We start from the raw sequence: 24479 nt of genomic DNA on the forward strand, positions 1-24479 counted from the left end.
TTTACATAAATGCTAAGTGATATTACTGTATTCTTACATTAGATCTGTGATATAAAAATAACTAGTTGCATTACAACAAATTTAAAAAGACAAATTTACATAAGGCATAGCTTATAATGGTAGAATATGTATGTCCAAAAAAGGAAAAATAATTCAATAGTTCTCATTTTCTGTGGCTTGGGGGATGATTTCTTGAAAGTAAGAAGAATGATATTTTCACATTCTTCTATTAGCTACACTGCAGATTGGCCAAAGTCCTAGATTATACTTAAATGTTCTACAACCTTCAAAACCAACCTGCAAATAACAGAAAAAGCTAGAGAACAGTTGTGTCTTCTGTTATTGCTAACTCAGCTCCCATTGTTTTCTAAACCAGTAGTTAACAAATCTGGCTAATTATCAGAACCAACTAAAGAAATTATTCAAAACATCTTTCAGGTCTTTGCTTCTGAACTACTGATTCAGCAGGTCTACATTAAAGCCTGGAAATCTGATACTATTTTTTTAAATGTTTTAAGTAATTATGAAATCAGCCAGGTTTAGAAACCACTGCCCCAAATCAATGATCATCTTAGCAGGGTCCTGGGTTATAGGAAGCCTTTGGTGGATATGCCATCTCAGTAATTTGAAATAAATCAACCCTATTCCAGATTCTCAATTTCCACACATTTTTCCTTTAAAATTGGTTTGCTTGAGAACAGACCTGAGTTCACAAAAGCCTTTCCTCCAATATACAAAGAAAAAGTCCTACCCTTCACACATGTCAAAATTTACTATACTACATTGACCAAAAAAGAAATCTTCCTTTACTGCTTAATCAAACTTCCATGAACTTGTAGGGCTTTCTCCAGTATCTTGATTTATATGACATTTCTACCAGTAGAAAATCATGATGTGGTAGGCAGAACAATGGCTCCCAAACACGTCTATGTCCTAATCCCTGGAACCTGTTTCTATACTAGGTTCTGTGGGAAAGAGAAATTAAGGATGCAGATGTATTTAAGGATGCAGCTATCTTAAAATTAGCAGGTTATCCTGGATAATTCAGGTAGACCCAATCAAAAGGGTCCTTAAAAGTGGATAAGAAAAACAGAGGAAGAAAGCCAGGAAAAGAGATGTAACAATTGAAGCTAGGTCAGAGTGATGCAGTGTCAGAAGGAGTTTACTACTCATTGCTGACCCCAAAGGTAGAGGAAGGGGGCGTGAACCAAGAATACAGACGTTCTCTACAAACTAGAGAAGGCAAGGAAACAGACTCCCTCCCAGAGTCTCCAGAAGGAATATAGCCCTTAATTTTAATCCAGACAAATCTGCACCGAATTTCTAAGCTATAGAACTAGAAGACAATAAACTTGAGGTGTTGAATCCACTTGCTTAGTGATAATTTATTACAGCAGTGACAGAAAATGAATTCACATGGTATTAGAAATAGTGGTATTCATGTTGGAATGTTCTGAATTCAAATACACTGTCGTAGTTAAGAATTTATGTTGAAAAATTTGCTTCTTCTATTTCTGAACTATTGTTAAAGAATGTATTACTCTTGAAGGAAAGTCTCATACATCAGTGATACGAGAGCACTAATAAGAAACTCTGAAGGGAAGACATGGTTTTAAACAAACCTTTTTAGCCATTCTCAGTGTTTTCCAATAATTATCATCAGTTGCAAAGAAAAGCTGCACTAAATATTTGAAGCAATAAATGTGAGTCACATTTTTAAAAGCTTTATTGAGATACAATTTGCGTACAATTCACTCATTCAGGTGTTCAGTTGAAAAGTTTTAGTACATTCATAGAAACCCAAACCCATCAGCAGTTAGTCTTCATATCTTCCCAGTGTCCCCAGCCCTACACAAGCACTAATATACTTAGTTTCTATGGATTTGCCTATTCTGGATATTTCATGTAAGTGGAATCATATACAGTATGTGGTCTTTTGTACATGATTTTTTCCACTTACCATAGTATTTTCAAGCTATATCCATGCTGTCATCTATAATAATACTTCATCCCATTTTATAGTCAAATATACCACAATTTATCTGTTCATCACAGGGTGATACTTGGTTGTTTCCACTTTATGGGCTGCTATAATGTAGATACAAACATCTGTGTTCAAGCTTCTGTGTGGATGTATGTTTTGCATCTCTGAGGTATACACCCAGGAGTGGAATAGCTTGGACATATGGTGACTCTATGTAGCCTTTTGAGGAACTGCCAGGCTGTTTTCCAAAGAAGCTGTATCATCCTACCTGAAATGTATGAAGATTCCAGTTTCTCCACGCCCTTATCAACACTTGTTATCCTTTTGATTAAATCATCCCAGGGCATATGAAATGGTGTCTCATTGTGGTTTTAACTTACATTTGTATAATATTAATGACAATGAGCATCATTTTATGAGTTTACTGACCATTTATATATATTTGAGAAATGTCAATTCAGATTCTTGCCCATTTTTAAATGGAATTGTCTTTATATTACTTCTATCACAGTGGTTCTCAGAGATGATTTTGCCACTGCCACAGTAGGACATATTTGGCAATGGCTAAATGTAGTTTTGTCTGGGAAGATGCTAATGGCATCTTGTAGGTGGAGGCCAAAGATCCTTCTAAAAATCCTGCAATACGTACGACAAAGAAATATCCAGCCCCAAATGTCAATAGTGCCAACACAAAGAAACCTGTTCCATCAGGTTCTCTGTGAATTATTTTGCCCTTTAATCCCCTTCTCCCTCCCAACACGCCCTCCCCAACCCTTTCCCTTTGGTAATGACTAGGCCCTTCTCAGTGTCTGAGTCTACTGTGATTTTGTTCCTTTTGTTTTGCTTTGCAGTTATTTGGTATTTGTCTTTCTCTACATGGCTTATTTCACTGAGCATAATATCCTCCAGCTCCATCCATGTTGTTGCAAATGGTAGGATTTGTTTCTTTCTTATGGCTGAATAGTATTCCATTGTGTGTATGTACCACCTCTTCTTTATCCATTCATCTACTGATGGACGCTTAGGTTGCTTCCATATCTTGGCTATTGCAAATAGTGCACCGATAAACATAGGGATGCATATGTCTTTTCAGATCAGGGAACTTGTTTTCTTTGGATACATTCTGAGGAGTGGAATTACTGGGTTAAATGGTATTTCTATTTTTAGTTCTTTGAGGAACCTCCATATTGATTTCCACAACAGTTGAACCCATTTACATTCATACCAACAGTGTAGGAGGGTTCCCCTTTCTCCACATCCTAATCAGAATTTGTTGTTTCTTGTCTGTTGGATGATGGCCATCCTAACTGGTGTCAGGCAATATCTCATTGTGGTTTTAACTTGCATTTCCCTGATAATTAGCAATGTGGAACATCTTTTCATATGCCTGTTGGCCATCTGAATTTCTTCTTTGGAGAAGTGTCTGTTCATATTCTCTGCCCATTTTTTAATGGGGTTATTTGTTTCTTGGTTGTTGAGGCACTTGAGTTCTTTATATATTTTGGATGCTAACCCCTTATGGGGTAGATCATTTATGAATATATTCTCCCATATTGTAGGAGCCTTTTTGTTCTGCTGATGGTGCCCTTTGCTGTACAGAAGCATTTTAGTTTGATGTAGTGCCATCTGTTCATTTTTGCTTTTGTTTCCCTTGCCTGAGGAGAATTGTTCAGGAAAAAGCTGCCCATGTTTATATTCAAGAGACTTTTGCCTATGTTTTCTTCTATGAGTTTTATGGTTTCATGACTTAATTCAGGTCTTTGATCCATTTCGAGTTTACTTTTGTGTATGGAGTTAGTCAATAATCCAGTTTCATTCTCTTAACATGTAGCTGTCCAGTTTTGCCAATGCCATTTGTTAAAGAGGCTGTCATTTCCCCATTGTATATCTATGGCTCTTTTATCATATATTAATGGACCATATGGGTGGGTTTATATCTGGGCTCTCTATTCTGTTCCATTGATCTATGGGTCTGTTCTTGTGCCAGTACCAAATTGTCTTGATTACTGTGGCTTTGTAGTAGAGCTTGAAGTTCGGGAGCATAATCCCCCCAGCTTTATTCTTCCTTCTCAGGATCGCTTTGGCTCTTCAGGGCCTTTTGTGGTTCCATATGAACTTTAGAACTATTTGTTCTAGTTCATTGAAGAATGCTGTTGGTTTTTTGATAGGGTATTGCATTGAATCTGTACATTGCTTTAGGCAGAAAGGCCATTTTGACAATATTAATTCTTCCTATCCATAAGCATGGGCTATATTTCCATTTAATGTTGTCTTCTTTAATTTTTCTCATGAGCATCTTGTTTTCAGGGTATAGGTCTTTCATCTCCTTGGTTAGGTTTATTCCTAGGTATTTTATGCTTTTTGATGAAATTATAAGTGGAGTTATTTTCTTGATTTTTCTTTCTGCTAGTTCATCATTAGTACATAGGAATGCAACAGATTTCTGTGTAGTGATTTTGTATCCTGCAACGAATTCAGTTACTAGTTCTAGTAGGTTTTTGGTGGATTCTTTAGAGTTTTCTATGTACAACATCATATTGTCTGCAAATAGTGAGTTTAACTTCTTCCTTACCAAATTCAATGCCTTTTATCTCTTTGTGTCTTCTGATTGCTGTGGCTAGGACCTCCAGTAGTATGTTGAATAAAAGTGATGAGAGTGGGCATCCTTGTTTTGTTCCCAATCTTAGAGGAAAAGGTTAAAGCTTTTAGCCATTAAATATGCTGGCTGTGGGTTTGTTGTATATGGCCTTTATCATGTTGAGGTATGTACCCCCATATCTATTTTGTTAAGAGTTATCATGAATCAATATTGAATTTTTTAAATGACTTTTCAGCATCTATTGACATGATATGTGATTTTTGACCTTTTTTTTATTGATGTATGATATTGATTGATTTTTGAATATTGCACCATCCTTGCATCCCTGGAATAAATCTCACTTGGTCATGATGGATGATCTTTTTGATGTATTTTTGAATTCAGTTTGCTAATGTTTTGTTGAGGATTTTTGCATCTATGTTCTTCAGGGATATTGGTCTGTAATTTTCTTTTTTTGTGGTATCTTTGCCTGGTTTTGGTATTAGAGTGATGTTGGCCTCATAGAATGAGTTTGGAAGTAGTCCCTCCTCTTCTACTTTGTGGAATACTTTAAGAAGGGTTTGATAAAATTCAGCTGTGAAGCCATCTGGTTCTGGAATTTTGTTCTTAGGTAGTTTTTGATTACCAATTTGATTTCATTGCTTTTAATTGGTAGGTTCTCTGTTTTTTTATTCTATTTATTTTTCTTCAAATATTGAGTGCAGATCTTTTATTAGGGTCGTATCACCACATAAGAAAATATCTTTTCATTCTGTGGCTTATCTTTTTATCCTTTTAATGGTGCTTGATGAATGGAAATATTTATTTTAATATATCCAAATTTACTCATTCTTTCTTTAATAATTTTTTATGTCCTTATTACCTTCTGAAACCTTTAAAAATTAGGCTTAATATACCTAGAATTGGTTTTTAGATACAGTATAAGAGTAGTCCATTTTTCCCTCCTTAACTGAAATGGCCATCCTCTACTCGTTGCTCAACCATGCTACCTGTTACAAATCAAGTATTCATCTCTGCAAGGATATTTTTCAGCTTTTCATTGTGTTCCACCTGTCAGTTTGTTTAGCCATTGTCCTAAAGCCTATCACTTTTTAGGCTTTCATATCTTATTGAACAAGTCCTATCATTTTATTGTTTTTGAAGCAGTCTTGACTATTCTTGGTTCTGCATTTCCATACAAATTTTAGGACCTGTTTGAATTTTTATTGAGATTATTTTTCTTATATTTATTTACATAGATGATGAGTATCAAACCACTATGGCAATTCAAATGTCATTGGAGTGAAATTTTTATTGTTAAATGTCAGTAATGAAAAAAGGTCAAGTACATCCTTTGCAACTATTTAAATTTATGATGAGTTTAGTTAGTGAAAAATATTTTATGGAATAGTTCATTTACTAACTAAAAAACATTAAAAATGTACCTTTAATCTTGGCACATCTTTATTTGCTTGTTCAAGCTGAAGTTTTAGTTCAATATTTTCCCATGACAGCTTCAGGTTTTCTTTTTGAAGGTCCTGTTCTCTTTGACCATGATCTTCTGACTCCATTTCTGAAGTCTTCAGGAAAATGAAGTTAGGAATATTTTTAAGGCTTAATAAATAAAAATGGCATAAGGCATACTGGATAAGTAAACACTATGCTAAAAACGGGAATATTTTTCCTTAGAAAAATATAAGAAAATTGGAGAGCTCTAGAGAAATTCAAACCAAAATAAATAAGTTAGAATATAAAACTTGCAGGGAGATACGGTAATGGGGTTTGTTTAAATTAAAAAGAAAACAATGTCAAGCCGGTTCTCCCACCGCCCGCGCGGCGGGCCGCAGCAGCTCGGGCGGCGGGAGGAGCGGCAGCGGCCAGGCGGCCCAGCTTCGCAAAGGCTCTTGGCGCGCCGCGGCCCGCAGGCACCCGGCACGCGCCCGCCGCGCCTCCACGATGCCCAAGAGGACGGTCAGCTCCGCCGAGGGCGCGGCGAAGGAGGAGCCCAAGACGAGGTCGGCCAGCTTGTCAGCTAAACCTGCTCCTGCAAAAAGTGGAAACGAAGCCAAAAAAGGCGGCAGGAAAGGATAAATCTTCAGACAAGAAAGTGCAAACAAAAGGGAAAAGGGGAGCAAAGGGAAAGCAGGCCGAAGTGGCTGACCAGGAAGCTAAAGAAGATTTACCCGCAGAAAACGGAGAAACTAAAAATGAGAGTCCAGCCTCTGATGAAGCAGGAGAGAAAGGAGCCAAGTCAGATTACTATCATATGCCATGTCTTATCAGTGGTCCCTGTCTCCCTTCTTGTACAATCCAGAGGAATATTTTTATCAATTATTTTGTAAATGGCAAGTTTTTTAGTAGCTCTAGAAACATTTTTAAGAAGGAGGGGATCCCACTTCATCCCATTTTTTAAGTGTAAATGCTTTTTTTTAAGAGGTGAAATTTGCTGGTTGTTTATTTTTTAGTACAACCAGAAAATAGTGGGGTATTGAATATGGGAGGCTTTGATTGTCTTGGGTGTCAGCTTAACATTCCATAATGGGGGTAGTTTTTATATTCTGTAATATAAACATAAACTAAATGGCAATTTGGAGTCAGTTGTGCATTTAATATATCTTGAACATTTTAAATTACTTCTACTCCTGTGTTGTCTCTGGTAGGTTTCCTAAAGAAAACCACTCCTTGATCTTGGCTCTCCTGTGAGAATTGTGTGCACTGTGTAACATCTTTGGTCTTGGCAGTCCAGTTTTCCTAGTAACCTTGTTAATGTGCTGTGAAAGATTAAAAATCTGCATACGTAGTGCATATGATAAGAAGTCGTGAATTAGTGAAACTGATGTAACAGCATATCAATATTTGAAGATACGGTACTTGATATCCTATTAAGGAAAACTTGCCTCCAAAGTTTAAGCTGGAAAGTCACTGGAATAACTGTTGAGTGAAAAATCATAATTACATGATTTTCTAGATATTTGGTATGTACATTAAGAATTGTGTACAAATTTAGATGTCTGTGTACTGACCCTCAAATAAAACCTCAATTCTAAAAGAAAAAAAACAATGTCAAGTAGGACTTAACAATGTCCACACAAATAATGCTTCCGTATGTACTCATAATGACTAAACTGATTTATAGTGGCTTTTCCAGTCCAAAAATAAAGTATGACTTATCTATTAGGATTTTATTATGCCTCATTCCCACATTCCACCCACAAATTCATATGTTGAAGTCCTAACCACCAGTACCTCCAATGTGACTTTATTTGGAAATAGAGCCTTTTTAAAGATTTTAAACCAAATTAAAATAAGATGATTACGGTGGGTCCTAATCCAGTATGCCTGGTATTCTTACGCAAGAGAAAAACTTGGACATGGAGGCAGCTTGGAGGGGAGACAATGTGAAGAGAAAGGGAGAAGGTGCCCATCTACACGCCAAGGAGAAGGCTTTAGAACCTTCCTTCAGAGGTTAAAGAAATAATCCCGTCCAGTACCTTGATTCTGGACTTTTGGCTTTCAGAACTGTGAGAATATATTTCTGTTGTTTAAACCACTGTATCTATGGCGCTTTGTTATGATGACCTAGTAAACTAATACACAAGCCTGCAACAATCACTGCCTCAATCCCTTCCTCCAGAAAGCTTTTCCTCCTTCCTTGAATGAAAATAATCACTCCCGCTTCTGAAATCCAGTAACATTCAGATTATTATTTATGTTCAATTTTATTTCTCATTTTAAACTATAGGTTATTTGAAAGGGAAATCTGTGCTTGATTACTTTTTCTGTAAAGTGGGTAGAAGACACCTACCTCATAAGATTGTTATGAACAACAGATGAAGTAATTTAGTGAAAGCACACAGCACAGATTAAGTTTTTTCTCCCCCGTCCCTTTCTCTCTCTACTGGCTTGGGTAGTAACTCCAGACATTATAGTTTTAAAAATACAAAATCAAACAAATACATCTTTTTATACATGCTCTACAACATCTTTTTAATTAGCAGTAGGTTAAATATTGTACATTCTGATATAGGTAAAAAAATTAAAGAAATTAGAAAATAGGACATTAAGAAATAAAGATATTCTGGGCTATTTGATTCTGACTCAAGGGAATGTAACAGAACACTGTTAGAAGCACTGTACGCATCCACCCAATTTCTATGTGTTTGAGGGAATGTGTGTGCATATGCACACACCCAGTAGCAAGAAAAGGATGTGCTGGTATCTGTAAACCGCAGGAATATGTCCCTACTTATTCTGTCAAATCACCTCAAAATACATTCCGATTCTTCTACAATTAGGTTAATGCTGAGCAAACTATGCCACCTGTAAGGTCCTCAGTTTTTGCATCTTACAAATGAAGCCACAAGAAGGAACAGTTTTTAAGATCTCTTCAGACATGGAAATCTGTAATTTCCTGTCTCTGAGCTCTTCTGTCTTTCCCACATCTCTTCTGTACATGGTAGCTACCTAATTTAACAAAAAAATGGTAAATACCTGAGTACTACTGATGGATCGACATAAATTATATTAAATATCACTTACAGAAGAGCGTAATTGTGATGAGCTCACATAAGGGTATTTTTTTTAACACAGTTCTCCTCCCACAAATATGGGTGCCGTTATTATGTAAGTAAATATGGATCATCCGTCCCCCCTTAGTCTCATCAAACAAAACTAGAAGTATTAGTTGAGATTGTCCAAATTTCTGGAAAATGAATTCTAATAAAACTACCTATGAAGTAATAAGAATAAAATTCTTAAATAATGAATTTTATGAGAATTTTACATAAGTGGAATCCTGGTACATAAGTGGAATCCTGTTAAAAGGTAGAAATTAAATTCTTAGTGGATGGGTGTTAACAATAACACACGGTGAAAGTCTCAAATTTTCAATTACTGATTATCAAGTGAAAAACACTATGAACTGGGATAAATAAATGAAATAAGAATTAAGTCACTTTCATCCACCTTCTCTTAACTTTTAAATGTTTGATTTTAGTTGATGTTTTTAGGACTTAGGTGACTGGAATGTGTAAGTAGAAAGGATAAATAAAAAAGAAGATAACTACTATTTTATTTGAATTGGGGAAAACTTGTCTTCTTCTGTCCTGCAAGGTAAACAGACCAAAAATAGTGTATTGATGGAATGTCCATGAGGAACTGTTAAGTCAGACCTGCAGTTAAATTCTGGCTATGCGTCTTCTTGATCACTAGAGATTTTACTTACTCTCCAAGCTTCCCACGTAAATCAGGGTACTGTGAAAATTAGACTTAGGTACATATTCTAACACAGCATAGATAGCAACCCATGCAAGCTCCTTTTTCTCAATATAAATAAGATATCCATTACAAGGCAAAAAGATGAACAGTTTATTTTAGAATGTCCCACAGTATCACAACATGTTTTCACTGAAATTTTATCTGTAGTGAGATTTTATAGATGAGGTAGGAATTTCTCTAGCAAAACCAACACCTCTAACGTGCCCTATTTTTGTTATTGTTATCTAATCTAGTACTTTTTAGGTGAGTACCAAGGGTAAAACACTACTAAAATGAATAAGGAAATGTATAAGCATAAATTTTGTAGGAACTAGTCAAATATGAGGGCTTAATAAAAGATGAAGTTTCAATAGTTCATACTTTTTACAAATTCTGCACAGTTTATCTCCATTTGCACCATACGTATATACTACTGGCTGTAAGAAGACTCTGCTAACAAAGAAGCAAAGGACTGCCGTGCACTCACACTGCTTCGCTGGACTGGCGTGTGAGCTTCAGAATCTGCCTGTGCCTCCCGCTCAGCCCACCAGTCACCGCAGCAGCAAGTGTGGCTTGTTGTAGAATCACGGTGATCCTGCCCAGGAGGTCATTCTCGATCCCCGTGGCAGTTGTGACTCACACCTTCAGCTGTGTCCCCTTCCCTTTCTCTTTCTTGCCTAGCTCTTTCTCCTCCTTGTCCTTATGTTCCTGTTATTTTTACAAGTCTTGATTATTTTCTCAATTTCAGGATTTGGTTCATTTTCAAATTTGGAGTTAAAATCTGCCCCAGTATCACTTGTTGACCTAAATGGACTTGATTTTTTGTTTGGTCTTGCCTCAGATTTATCTAACTCAGTGGGACCTACACTATCTTCTGCTTTGTGTTTTTCCTCATTACTGTGACAACGGAGACTATTTCTAGATGTCTGATGATATAAGTTGTCATTGGCATCTATTCCCTTCCCATATTTTAATTCTGAACACACTTATGGGTTTTGTTTGTTTCCATGTAAAGTGTTCTTTTTGTGAAAAACATTATGCCTGTATTTATAATACTGGTAGCAAGGGTACAAAGAGTTGTGTTACATAACAGATTCTGCTTGAAGCAGAGGAAAGAAATATGAAAAGATAAAAGGAAAAAGACAAAAATATACACGCTCAATGTTTTAAAGTAAGACATACCAAACAATTCTACATAATGATTCTTTATAAAGAAAAACTAGAAACATGTCACGTTTGAATGGGAACAATGCTCTATTTTCTTTTTTTATCTAATTTTATGTTCTTACCACAGCAAAACTTATGATAACTACACTTAAAATCTTCAGAAATCATTTGTAATGAAGTTTTATGCAAAAGCAAAACAATCAAGTTTACTATTCACTGTTGTTATGTAAGAAGAATTAAAGAAGTCAACATATATTACTACCTGGTAAAAATAAAAGTTGAGTTTACTGCATTAACATTAATGAAAGGGATCAAATGTTTGTGACCAGATAAAGGCAGAAGTTGATTTTACTTCTGAGCTTAAAAATGAAAAAAAAAAAAAAAAAAAAAGATGTACACTTACTGAAGGCCTAGAATATGCATCCTTTGAAAACTGTTTTTCTAAAGCATGGAGTTTTTCTTCTATGACAGAATCTCGAGGAAGAGCTTGGTGAGTCCTAGAAAATAAACAACCACAGACTCTTTACTAGTCAAACTTCAAATTTCACTGTTTTTACTATATTAAAATATAGGAAAGAAAGAAAACACAATGTATTTATTAACACTCTATTTTAAATTTTCTAAAACTTACAAACTTTATAAAAATAGGACATGACTATTTATATTATAAAATGACCCTCTACAGAGGATTCACTGCAGGACTCTCTTGAATTAGGAGTAAACAAGTAAATTTTGGTTTACATTAACATTTTGAAAAAACATGCATCTAATCTATTTGTATGGAATTGTGTAAGATCTGAATTAAACATCAGTGTTTTTAAAACATGTAATAATTCCATATAATCCATGTGCTTCTCAAGCTTCTCAGAAAGTTCAAGTTCTTAGTGGTGACATAATCTGTCACTTCAAGTCTGTGGTCATCTGTGTGACCTACAAGGCCCTGCACATCACTATTCAACCTAATTATGCCAGAGTCTACCTTTATTGAGGCAATTAAATTCACTCTTACCCACACATGAAAGATTCACCCTTGCCTCTACATCTCTGCTAGGGGTTCTCTTTCTGGAAATGTCCTTCTTCCCTTTAACATCTAGATCTGATTCTTAAAGTTTAAAAATTTACACTTGAACTGAGAGAGAAGATAAGTTCAATCTCTTCTATTAAGTCTTCTCCAAATACTTCAACCCATATAGACTCACATTAGAAAAAAAGAGCAAGTAAACCTCTAAAATCATTAGGACTGCAAACTAAAGAATTTTGATCCTTGTGAAAATTGCAAAGCGTTCAGTTTTGTTTTCAATATATGTTTAGATCAAGAAAAATCAGGAAGGGAAGGAGCCACTACTGGGATCAGATAGCAACTATGAATAGATATCAAAAGAAAGACAAATTCTTCAATCACTTCTTTCTTCATCAAGGAAAATTCTGAAGGATTTAAGGAACAAGGACTTAGAAGGAAAAGAGACGGAATGTAGTTTAGAAGCTCATGAGTGTTCCTTTAAAGGAATTCAACTACATATTCTCACATTACATTAACACTGACACAAATATAGACTTTAATTGAGAAGCACTAATGGTAATTTTTGAAGATTAATATAAAGGAAAAAAGTGTGATAAATTTTAAATAGTAAATATCTTCATGTCCAACATTATATGTAGGTACCAGACTTTGACAGTAATCATTAACATGATCCCAAACTTCATAAGCACACAGAAGAGGAAGTAACATTATAAAAAAGTAATCTAAATTCATCTTGGAAGAAATGAGTGAAACAAAATTATAAATAGTTTTAATTATTGTTACTAGTTCTGATTTTATTTTGCATTGCATGACAGTGATTATAAGAAAAGACATAGCTTGTAAAGAGACAGAAAAACAACACAAAATCTCAGAGGCTCTGCTAAAGTAACATGGTGGGGAGGAGAGGTGGTTCTGGTTCTAGGTACAGTGGAGTGAACACTTCCAATCCTGTATCTCACAAATGCATGGAGCAGCTATTTGAGGACTGTGAAGAGTAAATATTTTAGACTAGGAAAGAATACCAGAATGTGAAGTATGAGCAAACAGGTGGCGAATGTCCTCTGGTATTTTTTGGCCTGAACACAGACAGCACTGCTGGAAATCTGAAAGTGAGTGTTAGCACCAAGGGAGAGAGCTCCAAGGAATCCATAAAGTTGAGTAAGGAGAAGTGGCACTTACAATACAAAGTGCAAAAATCCCTTCTTTTTTCCTCTCTGATTGGTAGAGCTGTGATCGTTAGGAGGCAGAGCAAAAGTAGCCGCCGCTCCCCCCACTGCCCCCACATCCCCTTTCTGCCCTCTGCTGCTTGCTTGGCTGCAGGGCTGTGTGCAATTGCTGAAGTGCACGGGATAGGGTAACTAAAGCTCCGATTTGATTCGAAGTACCAAAAGCCGAAGCCCTAGGGAAACGAAGCATCAGGGAGACGGCAAAAAGGGAGAAGCTCAAGAAAGGAACCTTACGGAGTTGGTTACAAACCTCTGGACTCACCCTTGGGCTGAGCATGTATGGATCTGATCCTAATCAGAGTACCAAAGACTCTTGAGAACTGAGCCAACACACAGAGGGCGGCTCTCGTGCCGCCGGCTGTCACCGGGAAGGAGCACAGCCAGATCCAAAGAGCGCTGTCAAGGTTTTGAAAACAGAACTGATGTTGGAACCACAGATCTCAGATAGCAAGTTAGAACTTGAGACCTGAACCTGTCCGGACCACCCCTCTGCTAAAACAAAGATATCTACATTTCCCACAGCATTTAACCAAGACCCCTCTCGTGACATAATATTCAAAAGTTCAAGAATACAATCCAAAATTGTATACAAAAACCCAGGAACATCTCAACTCCCACGGCAAAAGACAAGCAACAGACCACAAACTTAACACGATTATGCGATTATGTCAGTTTCTATGGGTCAACCAGTTCCTTCATTATAATGGATAGCGTATTTCCGTGTAATAGCTTACCTCATATACGATACATCGTTTTCTAAGTCAAAATTTCTCTTTTTAATTCTTCCAACTCTTTTTCTGACTCCAAAGCTCGCACTCCCATAACTTGGTCAACAGTAATACCAGTTGTTTTTAGTTTCTTCTGTAAAGTAAGTTTCTCTTTATCAGCTCTGTGAGACAGAATCATGAAAATACACCATTCATTGTTTGGCATATTCAATTTATTAAACTGCTGCTTACTCACAACAAGACCAATATGCAAAAAATTGGGTCCTTCTGTATTTGCTATGAGCTAACATATTTCAAAATTTTACAAAACTCCATTTATAAGTTGTTAAGATATATTTAAAACACATTTTAAAGAAAAAAATGAATCATAGATAATATATAATTAAAGCTAAGAAATTTCTCATACTATCAAGTATAATAAAACAATTTAACTTCCAAGTCAATTAAAGACTTTATACATAGGCTTACATTAAATAAACTCACTTAGCAAAAAGATCCTTCAAAGTATTCAACTGCTTTGTTAGAGTACAGACTTCCCCCTCTTTCTCTTTTAACTTGTTTCAAATTCCCTCTATTTTGGCTTGCCATTTTTTACCTTCTTCCCACCTAATTAATTCTTCTCTAGCACTCTGTAAACAATAACAAAGGAGGGAGAAAATTACCAATATTATTTTCATTTTAAATCTATCAACTATAATTTACTAGACAATGGTAAACCAACACTTCCTAGAGAATATGTAAATATATTCATTTTGCTATGGAACTTAGCTTAAGGATTCTGTATTTTATAACTTGATAGAAGAAATTCTGGGGAACAGATCACACTAACATTAATGCCCTTAGGAATCTCTAAATAAAGGTTCTAATACAGGCGATCATGACTAAAGTAAGCTTCAGACAAAGAATAGGTATGTATAGATAAACCAGTTTTGTCACCATATAGCATCACAGCCCCTTCAAATCTCAATGAGCATTACTTCTCTTATTCAACAGATATTTGTTTAGTACTAACCATATGTCAGGTACTACTCTAGGCACCAGGAACAGAAGCAATGAATAAACCAGACAGAAACCCCTATCTACATGGATATTACAGTCTAGTTTTTGTTGGTTGGATGAGCAGAAGGAAGTAAAATATAGACAAAAAACAAGAAAATTAATTTTGGTATGTTTGCTGGTGGTAAGTGCTAAACAAACAAAGCAGAGAAGGGAATTAGTAGGTGTAGTGGTCCCAGTTCATTGTAATTGAGATGAAGTCACCAAGAAAAATCCATATAACGCAGAACAGTCCCATGTGCTGAACCTTCAAATGTTCTCCTGGACATTCATGTAACTAAAAAGTCTGTTCAGTTATCTGAGCAAATAACTTATCTTCATTCCACAAACCAATTTTTTAATGGCTTACTATATACTGCATTTTCAAGGAATGAAACAGCCTTATAGAAGGAAAGACTGTCGAGATCATTTTGCTAAAAACCATACCAACCACTGCATACCATTTTGGAGATGAAATTACAACTGGCAATGGCATTGTGACACACTAGCTGCCAGCAGCGTGCATTCGTGTCAGTCTGCACTGCAGCTCTGAATTCACATGATCATGCATAAAGGTACATGCACATGCCTACTTCATTGTGTTTTCTAGTGTAGTATGCCACAGCATTTTCATGCAGAAATAAGAAAAAACATATGAGTATATTTATTATTTTTACAAGTTATTTTCCTTTTATTTTTCTCTTATTTCATTAAGGTTATTTCAAACAATATTTTTGAAATTATGCATGTAATGTTTATATTAACCATGAATTTCATGGGGAATAGGAAAGAGGATATTATGAAACACTGTATTTACTCTAAATAAGGCAATGTCGGGGCTGAAAGGGTTAAAAGCCAGAGCTTAAAGTCATTTGCCCAACTCAAATAACTTGCCCTATCAAAACTATCTTCTCCAATTCTGGCCAACTTTTTGACCTTATTTATTTAGTTCAGCTAACAAGTAGCCTTTAAAAATATATAAAAACTTAAGTGTTTGAAAGTTATTAACTTCTTTTTTCCCAAAATATACAAAAGGAATTTTATGAACTTCCAGAAATGTAACTATTAATTGGGGTCATAAGGTATGTAAGTAAATATTCTGTGGCATGGAATGCTTTGCAGGGGGTGGGCAATTCTGTCTCATCTGACATTGCCGTCTGCAGAAAGACTGATGGAAGCAAGGCTGAAATAATTTTAAAATGAACAATAAGAAATAACAGGCAAATGTCAAAGATCTGTTATAGACTGGGGAAGAGAAAGGGAGAAGGGGAATGGAGAGAAGTTCTCTTCTCATATTTTCTGTACCAATAGCCTCCTCCATAGAGATATTAAAATGTTATTGTATTTAAAATTTTTCATTCATTCGAAAAATACTGAACATCTACTACATGCCAGGCACTAAGGATACAAAAATAAACAAAACAGGTAAGTTTCCTGCCGTCAAAGATTTTGTCCAAAAGATGAATACGTAAATAAGTAAATGTTAGTATGTGAGACAGTAATCAAGACTATGGAAAAAGTATAGAAGCATAAGAAAAAGGAATGCAGGGCCTGGGGGTGGGTTTTTTTAAATCTCATGTAGACAGGCTACAAATATTGTTTACAGAGAAAAAAGTTGGTGAAATTTCAATATGAAAGCATCTTTGAGTATAGAAACATTCATAAATTAGAAATGCCCAGCACCTTAAAAACTGCATATTCTTACTAGATTCCTATATACAGAATTTAATTTTAGTATTGTTCTTTGTGTTCTTTTTTCTAATTAGTAATAATACTGTACAGTGATATGGATTTGATGGCCTACAAAAGACTTTCACATTATTTCATTTGACTGTCAAAATGATTTTGAGAAGTTGGCAATGCAAATGGTATTATTTTTATTTTAAGGAGAAATACACTGAAGTACAGAAGTCAGGAGTCCAGGCAAGGCCACAACGCTATTGAGGTATTCTGATAGCCATCGGGTTAGGAATTGCTGTCCGACAATGAGGCCTATGTCCGACTAGGGAGGCAGTGAAGAAAGCAATCGGGATGAGTAAGGACACCTCGGCTCGAAATGGACCCCAACTACTCCCACCCCACTGGTGGCTCCTGCACCTGTGCTGGCTCCTGCAAATGCAAAGAGTGCAAATGCACCTCCTGCAAGAAGAGCTGCTGTTCCTGCTGTCCTGCGGGTTGTGCCAACTGTGCCCAGGGCGGCATCTGCAACGGGGTGTCAGACAAGTGCAGCTGCTGTGCCTGACGCGGGGGAGAGCCTGCTCCCCATGAGAACAGAGCAGCGTGAATCAGCCTGTATTGTAAGAATATTTTAGTGCACACCAACCTGTTTTCTACATTACAGTTTGTATGAAATAGTGAATCATAATAAATGTTGTTGACTATAAAAAAAAAAAAAGAGTAAGGACATTGTGATCTTGCAATTTTCACCAGCAAAGTCTGTGACAGCAATGTGTTGGGGTTCTACTTAAATAAATGTGAGCATTTTAATCAAAATTATACTGACCTTGATCAATTTTCATAGGGAAAGGATATTTTGAATATAGTCTATTATGACATTTTAATCCCTTTATCTGTTTATTCTTCATTGCCATTAAAGATAGTTAATTTTCTTTTCTATTTCATGTTTATTTTAGATATTAAATATTTTATGGGTAAATTTTAGGATCAATTCTTTTCTTAACCATAGATCCTCCACTGCAATTTTCTTCAGGGGCAAACATTACTATTAACACCAATATTTTCCAGGTCACTTTTGGTATTCACTACAAGATAAATATTTTGTTTATTATTTACAACAAATTTAATTGTATGAAGTTTAGCTAATTTTAGGGTTTTGGGGAGCTGATTATTTTTATCAGCAATATCTTTTAGAAACAGTTTGTTTATATGAAAATTTTTTTCTCACATTATAGAATCAATCAATGAGTGGGTTGATTATTATTATTGCAAAATCTGTATATATTCCAAATCATTTTGTTACCCTGAAATAACAGACCAGTTTATTGAAGGATAAAAAGGACACATTTTTTAAAAAAAGGACACATTTGGGTCAAGGTAGAAGACTAAAAATGCCCAGCTTTCTTTCTCAAAGATTGAAAGCACCAATCTATGTGAACAATTACGTTGGGGAGAAGTTCGATATGTAAGGTATGAAGGTTTGGAGGTGCTGTGATGTCAGGGAGAGGACACGGACATACTGTAGTATCTCTGAATGACAGTTGTGTTATAGGTACCTCCTCAAGTAGACTGAATTCCTAAAGGACAGAAATTTATCTTAGACTTCTCTACATTATCCAGTACCAGGTATAGTATGTAGTAGGTCCTCAAAAATTATCTGCTTATCAATTACACGTTTAACTTAGTCTTTCACTACCTTAAACATATTAATCAATATGTTTCCTCACATACCTTTTCTTTTATAGGTTTTAGTTCTACTTTATCCACCTTTCTTTCCAGTAGACTTTCTAGATTTTTAATTTTCTTTTGGAGTTCTTCAATTAGACTTTGTTTATTATCTATCACAGGTTTGCCCTGAAATATAATATGTATTTTTATACCTTAAGTAAAAAAAAAAAATTAAACAAAATACACAATAAATATGCCAGTTATAGAAGCTTGCTGAGGCTACAGCTAAACCATACTTCCTAAATGACACTATTGATATATAAATATAGCATGATAGCTGCTTCTGCGTTTTAAAGATGCTACTCTGAAGCTACAAATATAATAGAGGTCAAAAAAGAATGAGCTACCTTAATCAAAGTGACTTAAAAGCTAATTTCAGCAAATACTATAAATAAAATTAAGAAATGGAATAAACTACCACCTATGTATTTTCAATCAGACATGATCACAATTAAACACAAAAGTACCTGTAATCCACTGGTCAGTCTCTTAATTTGCCTTTTCAGTTCATCATTCTCTTGATCAATTCCATCTTTCTCTGTAAGCATTTTATTATAGACTTTTTGTTTTTTTGTCAGTTCATTGGTTAAGTCATTCAAATTATCAGTGAATTTTCTCTGTTTTTACTTGCTTTAAGGGCTTCTTTCAATTTTAAAAGATTTTCACTTAAGTCTTCAATTTGTGACTAATGAAAGATAAATATTTAATTTATGAATCTTCAAATATCAAGGATAAAAGCAATATAATACAGAACATATACCATTAATACTTTCAATTCAAGAATGTTTCAATCTAATTTTTTTAAGAACACAAGGAAAAAACTGCACATGTTATATATATTTTTCCATCTTCATTTCAAATGAACCAAGTCTACTTGAAGTAAACAAAACAAGAAACAGGCTAAAGCAATTCATCTTCAACAAATAATCAGAAACAAAATTTTACCAAATTAGCAAATGTTTCATTATGCCTGATTTAATTTTTAGTAAAGAAACAAGTACATTTCGGTGTACAAGGCAATGTTTTACACACTACAAAGCATAAGAGTGGCATTAAACAAAATGTCTGACTTGAAGTAGTTTCTAACCTACTTTTCAAAGACAAGAACTTGCAATGCTGAACAGTATACATAAGCCACTAGAAAGGAGTTGTTAGTTGTCCTATACAGTAAAGTGAAGGGAATGATAGCACTTAAAATATATGTTGTTGCATAAATTATTACCGGCCTAAAGCATTACTAATAACACTCAAGGGAAATTAGTAGTATTATAATGTAGTTAGAAGAAAAACATAAATTGTCCTGGAGAAGTCAGAAAAAAACTTCAAGAAAAAGGACCTGAGAAATATGAAGAATTCAACAGAAGACATTTCAGGCAAAGAGAAAGGTGTTAGAGACATCAACAAAGGGCTATTTGTATTAACATATTATTAAGTAAATAGAGTTTTCCTGTCAACTATGCTCATAAGCTTGATGGGTACAATGCAAGACTTAAAAAATCTAAGTAAAACCCAGTCTCTAGACAGTTTAATGGTGCTGAAAGGCATGTACAAAGAAAATAAGAGCAAATGAAAATTATAAATAAAATAAAACATATAGAAAGCAAATTTTTTATTTCCTGCATAATATATGAAACTTTGTGTAAACAAATTTGAAAATCATTATGAAATACACGTTTTATAAAAAAACATTTTAATCGCCAAATCTAATGATCAGGTTAGAAAATTATAAAATGCATTGCCAAAAAGTAAAGAACTTCCAAAAAAAAAGGCTTTAGAGTCACCAATATGTCAAGAGCTACATGATTTCCATAAACTATTTTGGGGTGGGGGGAAAGGAAAGCTAATTAACATTATGGGCAAGCAAAAATTAGAAAATTCTGATAAGACTAAAGAAATAAAAAACTACACATCTATCTCACTTTTTAACATATAAGTAAAAATCCTATATATGTTTCTTAAATTTAATTCTATTAGGAAGAGTAGCTTATCATGGCCTATCCTTTGCTAATCTTCAAGGTGATAATCAGTGCCTAAATTCAATAAAGATAGCTATTGTTCAAAAGTGTGTGAATATGTGTGTATCTCTCTACCAATAATTCATCAGAATATTCATTATCAGAATTATTACATATCAAAGGGGATTCTCTGCATGGTAATTGTCAGAAATTTTGTTATAGTAATGCCTGTGCTCACCTTTAGCTCTTTAGTATGTCAATCAACAATTTGTTGAACATTAAGATTTGCCTCTTTCTGAGAAGTTGCAAAAATAATACGTTCCTCAGCTGCCACTGTCATTTCTGCCCGGAGTTCCAAAAGTGCTCGACTAAGTGCCTAAAAATTACAACATACATACATTAAAAAAAAAAAGTTGGTATTTTATATGAGCAATATGTAATACAAAAAAACAACTCATGCTTTATTACTTTTAACTATTTTCCTAAAATACCATGTGCTTAATCAGGTGTAACTTACAAACCACCCAACCCTTTCAAATGAATCTCCTTTACTAATTGCACTCAATTCTTTCCAAATTGAATGTGACAGTTCAAGATCTTGATAATAGTAACTCAGCATCAAATCAAACAATTTGCAATTCAGAAAACAGGTATGTTTTATTTACAAATATCCAAGTTTAACTATTTATCAGAATTTCTCAGTATAATTGAATTTAAGTAGACAATGAAAGTTATAGGATTGGAAAAGGCTTAAAATTTGCCAATAAACATGAGCCAGCACAGAGAAAATAGAAGCACTTCTTAAAACAATTGTGTATATTAACACTGAGAGAAATTTAAAAAACTAATAAATCAGAAATGCCACTGACAAACTCCTCATCAAACTATCTCTGTGACTTGCTTCTTAAATCTTTCCTTCCCACTGTCCTATCTCCCTCTTAATACCCCAAATTGCTCAAAATTGTTCAATTATTCAGATTGTTCAAAATAGCCGTAGTATCGTAAGACCTCAGTAGAAAAGAGGGGAAAGATAGAGTTAAGATTTTCCCTTATTTCCTACAGACAACCCACAAATCAGACTGATGACAACACAAAAAGGTAAATTGGACTACACATTTAAAATCACCACCAATAGGGCTATTTAAACTAATTATCTTGAGACCTCGCTTGACAGCATGAAGTAAGACTCATACTTTTCATTAAAGCAGACAGATACACTATCATCTGTTTCATGTCTTCTCTTAAGAGCCATCTCCCACACGTTATTTCCAAAATGTTGTTAGTTTTCTAATGTTACTTACTTTTTGCTGTTTCTCTTTCAAGGCTAACTCTTGAGTCGATCTACCAGATTTCGCATTGTGGTTGTTGGAGCTCTGGGATTTGCTTCTTTTTGAGCCTGAAGTTCAGATTTTAAACTCTGTGACTCCTTTTGTGACTGGGACAGAAGACACCTTAAGTCCTCTACTGCTCCTTTCACTTTTTTCACTTCCTCTGCACGGTTTTCTTGGAGCCTAATAGAAGAAAACATTTGGATCTGATAGACTGGTTCCTCCAATTAACACTTTGACTGATATAAATTTTATGAAGAGCAAATGCTTGGTCCTAAATATTCTTCCAAACTAAGTCTTGATCCAAATCCAAAAGAACAATTCATTATTCACTTAGCTTTCTTAAACTTACATAAAATAACTTTTTTTCCCTCTAGTTTCTGTCTCCTATTTTTTGGCAATAATTGCATCAAGTAATTTTGTGACTCTAGACAAACAACACAGAGAATGAACAAAACATAGCACTTTAACTACTGCCTCCAGCAAGACGTGACTTCCTCTACATCATGGTTTCTCAACCCCAAAACTATTGTCATTTTTGACTGGATAATTCTTTGTGGGGAGGGCTGTCCTGTGCACTGACAGGTTTAGCAGCCTCCCTTGCTTCTACCCATGTGCCAGCAGCACCCCCTAGTGGTGACCATCAAAAATGTTTCCAGACATTGCCAGAGGTCCCCAGGGGAGGAGTGCAAAACTCCCTCTTGAGAACTACCACCCCATAGGGCCGTGATGCAGACAAAACGTAAACTCCCGCAGAAGTCACATGAATTACTAGTTTGCTTATGGTCCCAAAGTCATTAGAATTTTATCTATAAGTAATAGATGTCTCTATACATATGGAAATGGATATATTATCAGCTTTAGTTAGTAAGTCTGATACATTGAATTATATCCAGTTCACTGTGTATATAGACACTACATTAATAAGGTTATCAATATGGAGATTCTGAGACTTGTTGCTTACAGTGAAAACGTGTCACTTTAATCATCCAATTGGAAAATATAAGGTTTTACTAAATAAAACACAGATCTATAATTTCCAAAGACACATTACAATATGCATACCAATGTGCACACAGAGAATAAAAGTATGATTTTAGGCTAAAATGATCTGGTGAAGTATAAAACAACTACTCAAGTATTTCATGTGGCAATAATTATACATAGCAGGCAATTTCAAAAGATGATTTTTTTTACCTCCAGGAATTAAATTCAAAAGCACAAGCAACTTCTATACTCCAAAACATGACAGAAACTTACGGTACCAAAAGTAACATCTCAGGTATACAGTTAAACAGAATGGGGAAAACTAGATTAAAAAGATAGTATGTTACTGCTAATCCCCTTTTCTTTTAGAAAGTAATTTCTTAGAAGGGGCAGCTTCTTAATAAAGCAAAAATAGTGTTAATTTTGTCTGAGGCATCTTGGGTAAATAATTAAAGGTTCTAATAAGAGCTTCAGAGCTGGAATGGAATTATACAGTCAAGTAGTACCACTTTCTCATTTTTTCAGATAAGAAATAAAAGCTCAGAGAGAGAGTTCTACAAAGACTACATAATACATAACTATAAGCCTACTTTAGGTTTACAATCTGCATTCTGATAAATTCAATGTTGAGAATCTCTAATACAAAGAATGGCTGCTGTGATTTTTACTGGCACATGGTTAATAAAAAAATAGTTGATTTTTCATTCAACAAGTATTTGTTGAACCTCTGTTGTGTGTCAGAACTGTTAAAAGTTGTAGACTATAGTTTTACATTTATATGTTGCCTTATAATTTGCAAAGTATTTTTTCATATACAGTATCATTTGACCTTCATATAACCCCTCTGAAAGACCCAGGGTATGTACCATCATTTCCATTTTACAGATGATGAAGCAAAAGTTTAAATATGTTAAAAACAAAATTCTAGACAAGAATGTAGGTTGATTTTTTAGTTAGATTGACTAGGTTTAAATCATGGCTTACAACCCTGCCCTTAGGCATTTTACTGAGCCTTTCTGTGGCCTAGTTACCTATGTGAAAAATGGGGAGAATAAAATCTATTTAAGCAGTCCTGAGGATAAAATGAAATAATATACATCAACTTTTTAGATCAGTGCACAACACAGCAAATGTATGCATTTATCCTCATTATATCATTATTACCATTTGTCTATTTTTATATTTCTAATACTTACCATAATTTGATATTTTCAAATCTCTGACTTTTAATTCAGTGATTTCTTTTTGTCTCTCTAAATCTTGAAATACTTTTTTTAGTTTGATCAAATTGAGGAGAGAGAGTCATCTTGTTCTGCTACCATCTGTTCCATCTCAGCCAGGCGAATAAAATGCTTGTTAGTAGGAACTGGAGTAGGAGACTGTTTTATTAAATCCTGTAAAATATGAGTAAGTTAGCCACGAGCATATAAAATTCAATGCCATACATACTCCATCATTTTGATTTGGTTCCCTCAAATGATCAAAATATAGTATCTAATCTAAAATTTACTGATTTAATGGGCAATGAAGGCTTAAAGAAGACAGGACACAGAGATCTCATTCTTTGTATTCCCAAAGTACCTCAATGTAGTGGAGGATCAACAAGTGTTGACTGAATTAATGAGTTAAAACTCCACGATGCTAATGTTTGCATGTCTGGAGATGAAAGATAGGCCATTTCACACATAAAGAAGGCAAGGATTTAAAGAGGCAAATGTAACCTGAATTTAGAACAGAAAAAGCAGTTAGATGTAGGTAAACATATAATGAGCAGAATTTGAAAAGGTAGAATGGGGTCAGATCTTGGAA

General features: G+C 34.8%; 1 protein-coding gene and 2 pseudogenes across 3 annotated transcripts in view; 2 read left to right on the forward strand and 1 right to left on the reverse strand.

Moving 5' to 3' along the window:
* LOC130678995 (metallothionein-1A-like) overlaps nucleotides 1-18873 on the forward strand; it is a 64985-nt gene extending 46112 nt beyond the window's left edge. For all 3 annotated transcript variants that reach the window (XM_057486599.1, XM_057486600.1, XM_057486598.1), the window contains one exon: nucleotides 16883-18873. In XM_057486599.1, the coding sequence (XP_057342582.1) occupies nucleotides 17052-17237 (186 nt within the window). In that variant the 5' untranslated portion in view covers nucleotides 16883-17051 and the 3' untranslated portion in view covers nucleotides 17238-18873. The remainder of the gene's footprint in view (nucleotides 1-16882) is intronic.
* Nucleotides 1-24479, reverse strand: part of LOC130679250 (centrosomal protein of 290 kDa-like) — a 33500-nt pseudogene that overhangs the window by 2664 nt on the left and 6357 nt on the right.
* Nucleotides 6092-11366, forward strand: LOC130678987 (non-histone chromosomal protein HMG-14-like; annotated as a pseudogene).

The sequence above is a fragment of the Manis pentadactyla genome, chromosome 10 (assembly GCF_030020395.1).
Source record: "Manis pentadactyla isolate mManPen7 chromosome 10, mManPen7.hap1, whole genome shotgun sequence".
Classification (NCBI taxonomy): domain Eukaryota; kingdom Metazoa; phylum Chordata; class Mammalia; order Pholidota; family Manidae; genus Manis; species Manis pentadactyla.